Source organism: Scomber scombrus, chromosome 11 (assembly GCF_963691925.1).
Source record: "Scomber scombrus chromosome 11, fScoSco1.1, whole genome shotgun sequence".
NCBI lineage: Eukaryota > Metazoa > Chordata > Actinopteri > Scombriformes > Scombridae > Scomber > Scomber scombrus.
Genome location: NC_084980.1, coordinates 31,451,227 through 31,464,758, shown reverse-complemented (window position 1 = coordinate 31,464,758; position 13,532 = coordinate 31,451,227). Strand labels below are relative to the sequence as shown.

Sequence of the window (13,532 nt, the reverse complement as noted above, 5' to 3'; positions counted from 1 at the left end):
TTCATAAATCAGTTAAACTAGATTTAAAAGCAGCATCAGGTTTGTTAAAATGGTAAAAAAATTCATCACAATAGTCGTCAAAACCTCCAGAAATACTAAAATTAATGCTAAAATATTTTACATTTACTGGACAGCATGTTAGTTTTTTATCTTATTAAACTCAACAAACTGTCAGTCAAATCACTGATTTGCTTTTTGCTGTTCAGAGTCAAATTTGACCCATTTTCTTTTATATTTTAGAGCCGTTAAAAAACCATAAACATTTATTTTAGCCAAAGTTTTTTACGTTTGTGCAGCTGAAACACATTTTTATTCGTGCAAATGTTTTATATTCTATAAAATGTTTACCTGGACAATAATCAGTGATTGTGAATGTCTGAATTAAACATTATTAATGACTGACGAGGAGTTTATGAGCAGTATGTGAAAGGTTAACAGCACCAGCTCAGTAATAAAGAGGTAATAATGATGTAAGAGCTTGGTGTTCATGGTGGTAATTATGCAGAAACTCATCTAAAGATAAAAGACAAAATTCATGATTATGTTTCCTCTAAATTTCATGTTAATAAGAGATTAAACTAACAGCAGAGTTTAGCTGGAAACTAATCTGTGTGAAAGAGAAACAACGTTTATCTAAACACAACAGCTGGTTCATATTTCACTGATACGTTTATATTATTATTATTATTACATTTAATACACAGGTGGAAAATAACTGAGTACTGAAATACTTTACTGCAGTACAATTTGAGGTACTTGTACTTTACTGCAGTACAATTTGAGGTACTTATACTTTACTGTAGTACAGTTTGAGGTACTTATACTTTACTGTAGTACAGTTTGAAGAACTTGTACTTTACTGTAGTACAGATTGAGGTACTTGTACTTTACTGTAGTACAGTTTGAGGTACTTGTACTTTACTGCAGTACAGTTTGAGGTACTTATACTTTACTGTAGTACAGTTTGAGGTACTTGTACTTTACTGCAGTACAGTTTGAGGTACTTGTACTTTACTGTAGTACAGTTTGAGGTACTTGTACTTTACTGTAGTACAGTCTGAGGTACTTGTACTTTACTGCAGTATAGTTAGAGGTACTTGTACTTTACTGTAGTACAGTTTGAGGTACTGGTACTTTACTGTAGTACAGTTTGAGGTACTTGTACTTTACTGTAGTACAGTTAGAGGTACTTGCACTTTACTGTAGTACAGTCTGAGGTACTTGTACTTTACTGTAGTACAGTTTAAGGGACTTGTAGTTTTACTGTAATACTGCAGTACTTTTACTGCAGTAAAGTATCTGAATACTTTGGGAACACAGACGAAACGTTCACAGCAGGTAGAAATCCTGACTTTTGACTTACAGGCAGCATTTCTACCTTAGTTTTGTAACTCTGATCATGTTTAACAGAGATTTGTGACATCATCATAATATATAAATAAAGCAATAAAGCAGAAATGAGACAAAAAGAGCTGCTGGACACAGAAGAGCTCAGTAACTACTTTCAGTTTGACAGGACAGTTAGTGTTTGAGCTGCAGCATTAGGACCCTGCAGAGCCGAAGGAAGGAGGAGGAGGAGGGGGAGGAGGAGGAGGGGGGGAGGGGGGGATGGAAAGAAGGAGAAAAACAAAGTCTGCAGGCAAAGAAAGACAAACGATGGGAGAGGAGATAAAACAAAGACAGAGACAGACGGACGCTGTGGAGACATTAAGGAAAAGACTGAAGACAGATGGAGTGACAGCTTCAGATACAGAGACAGATAGAGAGAAGAAAGAGAGAAAGAGAGGGAGGAGGAGCTAAGGAGGAGGAGGAGTCTGAGAGGAGGGAAGCACATAAAAAACGACTCAGCAGAGCAGAGTTGTCCAAACTCTAGAAGAAAACAGTGTGATCGGCAGCGTGGAGGACAGAGGAGGGAAGTCTCCGAGCTGAGGCACAGACGAGAGGAAGAGGTGGAAAAAGAGGAGGAGGAGGAGGAGGCAGTGAGCCACCCACAGAGAGAGAGAGAGAGAGAGTCCTCACACACAGGCTCAGTGTTTGATCCTCTGGCAGCTCTGAGTCAGTGACAGCTGGACTCAACAGAGGAAGAAAAGAAGAAGAAGAGACGCGGCGAGGCTGCAGGAGAAGAAGAGACGTAAACGAGAGGAAGAACATCAGCAAACTTTAACACTTCATCACTCAACTTTATTTAGTCTGAGAGGAGCACACTGACTGAGGTGCATCATGGGAAGTCCATAAAGACATACCTGCGTCCTCCACGTCCACCCCCCCCCCCCCCCCCACCCCCCAGCATGCTGGCCAGGTTCCCCCAGGGAAGGAGCTCTCCGGGTGGGGCAGGAGGGCTGCTGCTGCTCCCTCTCCTCCTGGGACTGATGATGACGATGATGATGAAGACGACGACGGCGGTGAGTGTCGACGCCGCAGACAGCGAGGAGAGTCTGGAGATCCTGGAAGACGACGAGGCCGTCAGCACCGAGCTCCTGGTGAGAAATAACCTGAAACCACAAATGTTCCTGAGCTTTCACACATCGTCATGAACTTCAGTCTAATCAGCTGATCAACATTCATCATCAATAAGTTAATAAATATTCTCTCATAGTTTTTTGGACAGTTTTTTCAGGCGTTTTATAAACCTGTAAATGATTAATCAATAATGGATAGATTATCCCTGTAACACTTCATCATTTCATACACATTTACTGGCAAATTTTGTGAGTAATTTGCAGATATTTAACAGTTAATTTTAGAGACACTGAACTGCTAATAGAGCATTCATTATATTTGGGTTCATAGTTGTAACTTCTTGATCTTCTTTACCTGTGAGTGTGCAGAACTGTGTGTTAAGAAACAACCTAATATGTTAAGATGCGGTTTGAAAACTGAAAACTGAACTCTGAGCAACAACCTGAATGTTAAGAGTCAGCATGGAACCAACTAAACCAACTTAACACCTGCTTCAGTTTTAAATGCCGGAAAATGACTTTTTTCTAATCTCTAATGAACTTTCAGAGATTAGAATAAAATGAAATGAACAGTAAAATAAACTCTGCTCTATAAACTCACATCAGAGGAGAGAAACTGGTCATGTGATCAGACATAAACAGAAGCTTCACGTTGAGCTGTGAGCGAAGTAGCGTCACAGGAAAGATCGAGTATTGATGAAGTATTGATCATCTACTGGAGATCAACACGGAGCTGTTACTGATCTGAGGGGTTTGGGTTTGGGTTCTGCTGTTCATAAACAACTAAACTAAACTGGTACATTTAATCCTCAGCAGCATCTTAAACTAACCTGAACACACACAGAGCCCAGAACCATCACTGAGAACACAGTTAAGTTGTAGAAGAACAAAGACGGAGCCGTGCAGAGCCGTGCAGAACTGTGAAGAACAGTTAAGAGCTGTGCAGAACCGTGCAGAACTGTACAGAACCGTAGAGAGCCGTATAAAACCGTGCAGATCCATGCAGAACTGTGCAGATCAGTGTAGAACCGTGCAGATCTGTGTAGAACCGTGCAGATCCGTGTAGAACTGTGCAGAACCGTGCAGATCCGTACAGAGTCATACAGAGCCGCAATGAACCGTGCAGAGCTGTGTAGAACCGTGCAGAGCTGTGTAGAACCATGAAGAGCTGTGTAGAACCGTGCATAGCCGTGTAGAACCGTGCAGAGCTGTGTACAACCGTAGAGAGCCTTGTAGAACCGTGCAGAGCCATGTAGAACCGTGCAGAGCCATGTAGAACCGTGCAAAGCTGTGCAGAACCGCGTAGAACCGTGCAGAACCGTGCAGAACCGTGTAGAACCGTGCAGAGCCGTGTAGAACCGTGCAGAGCCGTGTAGAACTGTGCAGAGCCGTGTAGAATCGTGCAGAGCCCTACAGAGTTTGTGGACTTCAGACGGTTAAACACAGCAGAGCAGCAGGACGATGAAGACGTCATCACATGAAGCGAAGCGTCCTCGTATTTACAATAATTCCACTGAAACAGAAACTAACAAAGTCACCAGAACAAGTCTGAATAAGTCAGTTTCCACTGCTGAAATACATCAGGTCAGTAAAAACATGTGCTGCATGTGCATTAGAGTCCAAGAATCCTTAAAGTGATACTGATACTGATAAGTACTTTATTAGATACTCATTACACATTTAGTGCACTTGCTTTTATCCGGTGTAACAGGTGTGTAGAGTAGGGAACATAGAGCTGAGGGAACAAAGAGATGACCCCATGAAGAATAGTATCCAAACATGATTATAGGCAGTAGAAGCAGACGGTTACCTTTATTGAAATGATGTGTTTGAAACTTGTTGGAAACATTTGGGTTCATGTAAGTACAGCTTAAAGGAAAAGTGTGTAGGATTTAGTGGCATCTAGTGGAGAGGTTGTAGATTGCAATCAACTAAATAGCCCTAGCCACCATTTTTATTTTCAGGTGATTAAACACTAATTAAAATATACTTATGAATATTATACTCAATTTCTGCTACATGCCACTAATTTCTACACACTGCTCCTTTAAACTGCTGACTGAACTACGTCTGAGCACAGATGAAACCAGAACTCAGCGAGTCCAACATTAAAACAGATGAAACATTTAACATGACCTCCTCTGCTGTGCTCTGTGTCCTCCAGGATTCGATGTCCTCCGATCTGTCCAGAGTGTCTCCTCTCAGCTCCTGGTTGATCTTCAGGAGAAACTCCAACAAAGGCGACAACCGGAAAACCAAAGGAGGGTCCAAGAGAACCTCCAAGGTAAAAAAACAACAAATATAATTAATCTACCCAAACATTTGTACCACGTCTCATATATGAAATCATCAAAGTGATCTACTAACAAATAATGTGATATGTGTTATTGCTCTGTGTCATCTAAAGACCATTAATAACAGTTTATTGCACTGTGTGATGGTCCTTCATCACAACATCCTGCTGCAGAAACACTCACTACAGCACCGATGTTTATTCATCCACTGCTGAAAATAGTCCCAATAAATGCATTACTCTGTTTGTTTGTTAAAAACTATTTTATCTGTTTCTCAGCAGTTGTTTTAGGAAACTGAGACATTTTTAAAACATTTGTGAGCTGTTTTTAAAGATCTTCGGTAGGAACCAGCGATGTGTTGGTGGTCTAACTGTGACGTCCATGATGTCTTGCTGCATTGGGTCACTGAGCTGTGTAGTCTAGTATTCAGGTTCATTAACAGCTACTTTCAGCCACTAGGAGGAGCTCTAAGCTTCTTGTGTTGAAGTAGAACCTGAAACACAGAGTGAATGTTTCCTGCTGCCCTCGGCTACTTTGACTCGGTAGTAAGTTAGCCTGTAGCAGCGGCTAACGTAATAATTTTGCCCATTTTTTAATGTAATAAGCCAACAATGTAACTTTTTGCCAATAAACTTATTACCTTATTGGCCTGGTAAAAAAAACTTTATATCCAATAAATGAAATATTATTACGTTATCAGCTCCAGTTATTACATTTGTAAAGTTTTTTGTGTTTTTTTTACCAAGCCAATAATGTAATAACGTATTACGGTATTGGTTCCGAAATGTTATTATGTTATCAACTTATTATTGATATTTATTACATTAAAAAAATGGGCAAAATGATTACGTTATTGGCCGTTATGACGTGTTAAAGCTTCCAGAAATGTGTCAGGTGTGAAATATGTGGAGCAGAGTTGAGCTATGGTGGTTTCCCCAAACTAGAACGTCAACATCTGGAACTAAAGTCTCAGAGAGAAAACTAACGTTACGTCTCTCATTGCTAACATGATGGTAAAGGAAATGCATTATCTATTTAGCTCTTGTGAATGTCGGCATGCAGTAAATACTCGGTTATTCGTCACTATGAAAACATGGACTCATGCTCATCACTAGTAGGAACCATTGAGGAAGGAAGGAGGGAAGTATTGAGAGATAAGGTAGAAAGAAACACGTTCTTCATGTGAACGCAGGGGGCCTCCATACAAAGATCACAATATGGATCTATAAATCTCTGTCTGTCTCTGCAGCATGGTCTTCCAGGCCCTCCAGGTCCTCCAGGACCTCAGGGACCTCCGGGCCCCCCGGCCCCGCTCCTGCCCCAACAGCAGGAACTCATCGAGGAGCTGCAGCAGAAACTGAGAGGTGAGAACTGACTTTAACAACATGATGAGGCCGGATTCATTAGTACAGGTTAAAGTATTACAGTAAAAGTACTGCAGTATTATGAGTGATGTAGTAGTTGGTGGAGCTGTTAACAACTCATAGACATCTGAAACGTGAGCCGACTACACACTGCTGTCTGGTTTCATCTTTAACAATGTGTTGTATTTATAAAGCTTGTTATATTATCCATTGTGTCAAATCTGCATCTGAAAAGTAACTAAAGCTGTTAAATAAATGTAGTGGAGTAGAAAGTAGCATCACATGGAAATACTACAGTAAAGTACAAGTACCTCTAACTGTACTACAGTAAAGTACAAGTACCTCAAACTGTACTACAGTAAAGTACAAGTACCTCTAACTGTACTACAGTAAAGTACAAGTACCTCAAACTGTACTACAGTAAAGTACCAGTACCTCAAACTGTACTACAGTAAAGTACAAGTACCTCTAACTATACTGCAGTAAAGTACAAGTACCTCAGACTGTACTACAGTAAAGTACAAGTACCTCAAACTGTACTACAGTAAAGTACAAGTACCTCAAACTGTACTACAGTAAAGTACAAGTACCTCAAACTGTACTACAGTAAAGTACAAGTACCTCAAACTGTACTACGGTAAAGTACAAGTACCTCAAACTGTACTACAGTAAAGTACTAGTACCTCAAACTATACTGCAGTAAAGTACAAGTACCTCAGACTGTACTAAATAAAGTACCTGAGTAAGACTCATAAACACATAAATCAGAAGGAGCTCACAGCTAACTGAGTCCTGATGAAACATGTGAGGGTTTACAGAGAGGTGAGAAAGCATCAGACAGACATCCTGTTTGTTTTCACTGAGGATGGAAAAAATGATGAAATCTTTAAAGAACAGAGCGTCACTGGATAATAAGAACAAACAGCTCACAGTCTGCAGACAGACTGAACACTGTCTCACTTTCACATCATCTGCACTTTAATATTACACTTTTGCTCAGTGTTTTCTGTATGTAGGTTATATAAATACAGCTCAGTGTGTGTGTGTGTGTGTGTGTGTGTGTGTGTGTGTGTGTGTGTGTGTGTGTGTGTGTGTGTGTGTGGAGGCAGGCTGTCTGAGTCCTTAATAGGTGTAATTTTGTGGAGCGTGGATGTGACTTGGCTCAGCTGCAGGATTCCTGACATTCCTGCTGACTGATGGTGTGTCTTTGTTACTTTCTGTGTGTGTGTGTGTGTGTGTGTGTGTGTGTGTGTGTGTGTGTGTGTGTGTGTTGTATGAATTTGTTCGTTCATTGCATTTTGCCAGTTTTTCTCCACCAGGTTGCTTCTTCGTCACGACTTTTTCCACCAACAAACACAGATTCTTTCTTTTGGTCGTGAATATAAAACTGCTCTGAATCACATCATCATATTAACGTAACGTATCCATGGCGACTTATTTGAGTACAGCAGTGACGCACGTGGCTGAATGTTCAGATAATCTGATGATCATTTTGAGTCATCAATAACAAAAAAGTCCAAATTCTCTGATTCCAGCTTCTTAAATGTGAATACTTTCTGGAGTCTGAATATCTTTGAAGTGGTTGCTATGGTGGTTGTTAAGGTGGTTGCTATGGTGGTTGTTAAGGTGGTCGCTATGGTGGTTGTTGAGGTGGTTGCTACGGTGGTTGTTGAGGTGGTTGCTATGGTGGTTGTTAAGGTGGTTGCTATGGTGGTTGTTAAGGTGGTTGCTATGGTGGTTGTTAAGGTGGTTATATAGGTGGTTGTTAAGGTGGTTGCTATGGTGGTTGTTGAGGTGGTTGCTATGGTGGTTGTTAAGGTGGTTGCTATGGTGGTTGTTAAGGTGGTTATATAGGTGGTTGTTAAGGTGGTTGCTATGGTGGTTGTTGAGGTGGTTGCTACGGTGGTTGTTGAGGTGGTTGCTATGGTGGTTGTTAAGGTGGTTGCTATGGTGGTTGTTAAGGTGGTTATATAGGTGGTTGTTAAGGTGGTTACTAAGGTGGTTGTTGAGGTGGTTGCTGAGGTGGTTGTTAAGGTGGTTGTTAAGGTGGTTGCTGAGGTGGTTACTAAGGTGGTTGTTAAGGTGGTTGCTATGGTGGTTGCTATGGTGGTTGTTGAGGTGGTTGTTAAGGTGGTTGCTATGGTGGTTGTTTAGGTGGTTGTTAAGGTGGTTGCTATGGTGGTTGTTAAGGTGGTTGTTAAGGTGGTTGCTATGGTGATTGTTAAAGAGACAGGAGCTAAAACGGTGTGTTTCAGACAGAGGCTGATCTGAGGAGCTGCATAAAGGACTAGCAGAAGATAAATAAGGAGACTCAGAATATTAATATTGAGCTAAAATATAAAAAATCTGAGTTTAAATAAACTGAACAGAACGAAGCTGAAGTTCAGTTTTGTTTCAGTATGAAAAAAAAGACCAAATTTACCCAGTATGCATAGCAAATATGTCTGTTTGTGTAACTGATGAGCTCAGACGTCTGACCGCAGTGTTTGTGTGTGTGTGTGTGTGTGTTTGTGTGTGTGTGTCTGTGTGTGTGTGTCTGTGTTGTGTGTGTGTGAGAGTGTGTGTGTGTGTTTGTGTGTTTGTGTGTGTGTGTGTGTGTGTGTGTGTGTGTGTGTGTGTGTGTGTGTGTGTAATGAGCAGGCAGCATGCCAATACACACAGCCTAGATGAAATCATTTTAGAAAAAAAACTTTATACAAACAATTAGTGAATCTTATTTCTTCCCCCACCCTCCTTACCTTCTCCTACTCCTCCTCCTCCTCTCCTCCTCCTCCTCTTCCTCTCAGACGTGGCAGGAGGAGTGTGTTTGCTGTGTGATCGTCCTCCTCGTGTCTCCACCTCCTTCCTCAGTCGCCTCCTGCAGCCCGTAACCATCCCCAGACGCAGCCTGCTGGAGCTGCAGCCCTTCAGCCAGGTACACACACACACACACACACACACACACACACACACACACACACACACACACACACACACACACACACACACACACACACAGTAACACACACAGACACACACACACACACAGTAACATACACACACATAGTAACACACACACACACACACACACACACACACAAACACACACACACATACAGTAACACACACACACACACACACACACACACACATACAGTAACACACACACACACACACACCCACACACACTCCCCCAGTGACTCCCTGTGTGACCTTTGACCTGCAGCCCTCAGACTCAGAGCGGAGCCTCCAGAGAGGTCAGAGTTTTAACGTCAGCACCGGCCGATATGCAGCAGCCGTGTCTGGTTTCTACCAGCTGACCGCCAGCCTGCTGATAGGTGAGTCACACCCCCCCCCCCACCTGCTGATAGGTGAGTCACACCCCCCCAACCCCCACCCCACCTGCTGATAGGTGAGTCACACCCCCCCCCCACCTGCTGATAGGTGAGTCACACCCCCCCCCCACCCCACCTGCTGATAGGTGAGTCACCCCCCCCCCCCCCCCACCTGCTGATAGGTGAGCCCCCCCTTCATTCATCACTGCTGCAGCCAGCAGAGACATTAAGGGTTCAGTATGTCGCCCAAAGAATCCACATGTTGACTGGAAGAGGCGGGAATCAAACCACCAATCTTGAGCCACAGCCCCCCTGTCATCATCTTCATCATCTTCATCATCTTCATCATCTTCATCATCATCATCATCATCATCATCATCATCATCATCATCATCATCATTATCATCTGTGTAAAAGAAACGAGGACGTCTGCTCATACTGTGTATCTGTGTGTGTGTCTGTGTGTGTATCTGCGTGTGCATGCATATGTGTGTGTGTCTCAGAGTCAGGTGACAGGGTTCAGGTTCGCCTCAGAGACAGCGTGAGAGCAGCGATCTGCATCGAGTCTCTCTGTCAGAGCAACCTGTGAGTATTTCCTCTGCTCCTATTGGCTGATAACTGATCACACAGAGCCGATCAATAAATAATCGATAATCAGATTCAATCAAAATGATCATAAACACTTTATCATTCTGATTTTCTCCTGCGTGCATTGGTCTCAATTGTTCTTTGTGTTTATTCCTTTTCTTCATGTTGTTGATTAATTAATTGATTGATTGGTGTGTGTGTGTGTGTGTGTGTGTGTGTGTGTGTGTGTGTGTGTGTGTGTGTGTGTGTGTGTGTGTGTTAGCTCCGTAGAGTCGGTGATGGGCGTAGCAGCTGCAGGAGGAACATTCAGCATCTTACTGACAGGAACTCTTTATCTACAGGTACGTTACTGAGTTATACTGCTGAACACTACTGATATATGAGAGAGAGAGAGAGAGAGAGAGAGAGAGAGAGAGAGAGAGAGAGAAATAGTAATAATAACAAGTGAATCAACGCCTTGAAAAAAGACTAAATAAATCTAAATATTTAACTGTATACATATGTGTGTATCTGTGTGTGTGTGTGTGTGTGTGTGCAGGTTGGAGAGTACGTATCGGTGTTCGTAGATAACGCCACCGGCTCTTCCATCAGCATCCTGCAGGATTCTCTGTTTTCAGGGATCCTGTTGGGCGTCTGAGCTTCATCACAGCAGCCGTCTCCATGGGAACGAGTGACATCATCCAGGTCTCACAGTGCAGCACCTGTATGACATCATCTACAGGACGCTGCTGTTTCTCTGGATCAGATCAGACTGGATTAGTTTGATGAACTCAGGATGAACCAGACGAGACATTTCCATCTGAGTCTGGATGATGATGATGATGATGATGATGATGCAGTCTTTATTTACTATTAAAGCCTCCTCAGCTGATCTCAGCCGGGTGGAGATGGACGACTTCCTGCTGCTTCATGTAGTTTTTACTGAGCTCGCTTCAGCCGACAGGAAGAGGTGGAGTCAGGTGGCCTTTATGCTTCCTGGGACATTTTATTTCTCATGAGTTGATCCCGATGCTGAGATCTGATCGCAGCCTTTAAATGTTCCCATCGTGTCTAACTGCAGTTCATTCACACATTACTCTAGTCCCGGTTGGATCTCCATTAACTCTCCAGCTGGTTGTCAGAAGCTGTTAAATGAAGTGAAGAGTCTCTGATTACTGTGATCACATCTGACCGAAAAATTAACTAAAAACATGCAGAAAAATACGGTGGCTGGGAAGTTCAAAACACTACAAAGAGTGAAACACTTTAACAAGACAAATGAACAAATGACACAATGTTCATGGAAAGGGAAACGTACCAAATACTGGAAATGACACGGAAGTGATGAAGTGAGCAGCTTGGTTTAATTTACATTGCAGTTCATTCCATAGACTGTATATAATCGACGTAACATCCGTGACATCACCCATTGGTTTGTGGACTGCTGCTCGGAGGCCAATAGTATCGGATCTGAGCAGCGCCATCTTGAACATTTCAGGTGCATGCTGGGAAAAATAAAAACAGGGATTCTACTTATATGGGCATCAGGAGGGGCATGAGGCGCCCTCCTGAACCTGTGAACCAATCAACCTGTCAATCACCACGTAGCCACGCCCTAATGCATACCCTGCTTTATCGTCACATATAAAATGAGGGAGGCCAAAATGTCCCAAATGAACATCATACTGCATTGAAGAAGGCTTTAAACTAGCGATTGAGACCATAAACACATTTTGAAAACGTTTACTGAGGTTAGAAATCAAGTGAGAAGTTGGTGAATTCTCCATTGACTTGTATAGAGACGGAAGTCCTTTTGACACCAAAATGGTCGCCCCCTGGTGGCCTTTTGACAGAATGCAGTTTTAAGTTACTTCCACGTTGGCCTCATTTCAGAGGACCGGAGCTCCCCGTCTGGCTCATTCATGAGTTAAGTGTTGTATAAATTCCACCACCAGGTGGAGCTGTAGAGTCAGTAAGAAACGAGTTGTGAAAGCGTCGAGAGAAGAAGAAAAACTCTACTAAACTAAATGTTTATAGTTTATTTAACAGCTGAGGAAACTGTCAACGCTCAATTTATCACTTAGCGTCACTTCCAGTATTTTGGTTCTTTCTCTTTCTGTGAAGCTTTGTAAAAGTGTTTCTAGGCAACCGTAAAAAATCTGTAATTCCTCGTTCATCTACGACTTCACAACATCTCAGATTGACATGAAAACACAAACTGCTTCACTGCAAACAGAAAGAGAGTCAGAAGCTTTTCACCCCGTTAGTGTCGTTGGTTCAGATGTTTTAAATCTGACTCTGGTGAGACGTCGTGATGCTGACGTTGGTTTCCGTGGTTACACTGCTTTCATCTTCTCTGTAGGATGAATTATGATAACTGCTCCTCTGACTTCATGTAGCCTAACTCCTCCATCTGAACATTTAATCTGTCCGATACATTCATCACCAAATCCCTGCCAAACAGAGACCGAGCTGCAGCCTGATCTATCTGTGTTCATCGGACCTGCAGACGGATGAAGACGAACTGTCACACTGTACGAAACCTTCATGTTCTTCATGTAGCAGAAACCTTTAAAACCATCAGAGACTCGTCTGAATCATCTCCTGACAGCTGGACTCAGTCTAGATTCGGGAGGATTTTCTCGTTCACTTCAGCGCAGCTTTCCTGCAGCACCACCTGGTGGCCGTCTGAGGAACTGCAGCCGCTGCTCTTCACCTGCCGAGCGGCTGCTTTTAACCAATATTCAGTTTTCAGCAGCAAATTAACCTTTAAAGATAAAAACATTGTTAAATATCAGCTGAACAGAAGCAGCAGTGTTTTTTTCTGTACAGAGATTCTTTTTATTTACTTTATTATAATATTAATATTTATTCTCTGGATGTGATAAACAAGTTGTGAATAATTTGAATAATAAAAACGTTCTACTCTGTCAGTGTTTGTTTTCCATTGTCTCGGGTTCATTTATAAGCTGGACGATAAACAAGTTACAGAGAGACTATTCATCCTGCAGGATATTCATGGGTCTTAATGCTGGAGGTAAAAAATACTGCGTCAGAGTAATCAGATTACTTTTTTGTTGTAACAAGTAACGTAATGTTCAAATAAACAGTTACTGTTAAAATATGACTGTTTGCTTCCATCAGCAGAGGAAAAAATTCACCTTTCAACAACTGCAGGTCTGATTTACATGTTGTGTCTTGTCAGCTGTTCATCCTGCAGTCAGCTGCTCAGTTTAACACACACACACACATACACACACACACACACACACACACACACACACACACACGCACACACACACACACACACACGGACTGCTCCTTTAAATCTGCAGCAGAGCACAAACACCATGTTCAGCTCTCTGAGAAACACTTAGAAACACTTTCTCTTTTACACAACAGCTCTTTCAAAAACATGCCAAAAAACACACACGCACACACACACATACACCCCCCCCCCCCCCCCACACACACACACACAGGCAGCTGAATACACACAGTGTTTGCAGTGGGTCGACATGAGATCATCATACT

At 42.3% G+C, this 13,532-nt stretch overlaps 1 protein-coding gene across 1 annotated transcript; it reads left to right on the top strand.

Annotated features, from left to right (window-relative positions):
- The first annotated feature begins 1,855 nt into the window (after positions 1 to 1,855).
- On the top strand, positions 1,856 to 12,931 carry si:ch1073-184j22.1 (erythroferrone). Its single transcript, XM_062429619.1, has 8 exons — positions 1,856 to 2,480; positions 4,624 to 4,743; positions 6,003 to 6,117; positions 8,904 to 9,031; positions 9,323 to 9,434; positions 9,935 to 10,016; positions 10,282 to 10,360; positions 10,558 to 12,931. Exons 1-8 carry the CDS (start codon positions 2,289 to 2,291, stop codon positions 10,654 to 10,656), a joined length of 927 nt encoding a protein of 308 aa, XP_062285603.1. The 5' UTR covers positions 1,856 to 2,288; the 3' UTR covers positions 10,657 to 12,931.
- The last annotated feature ends 601 nt before the right edge of the window (positions 12,932 to 13,532 follow it).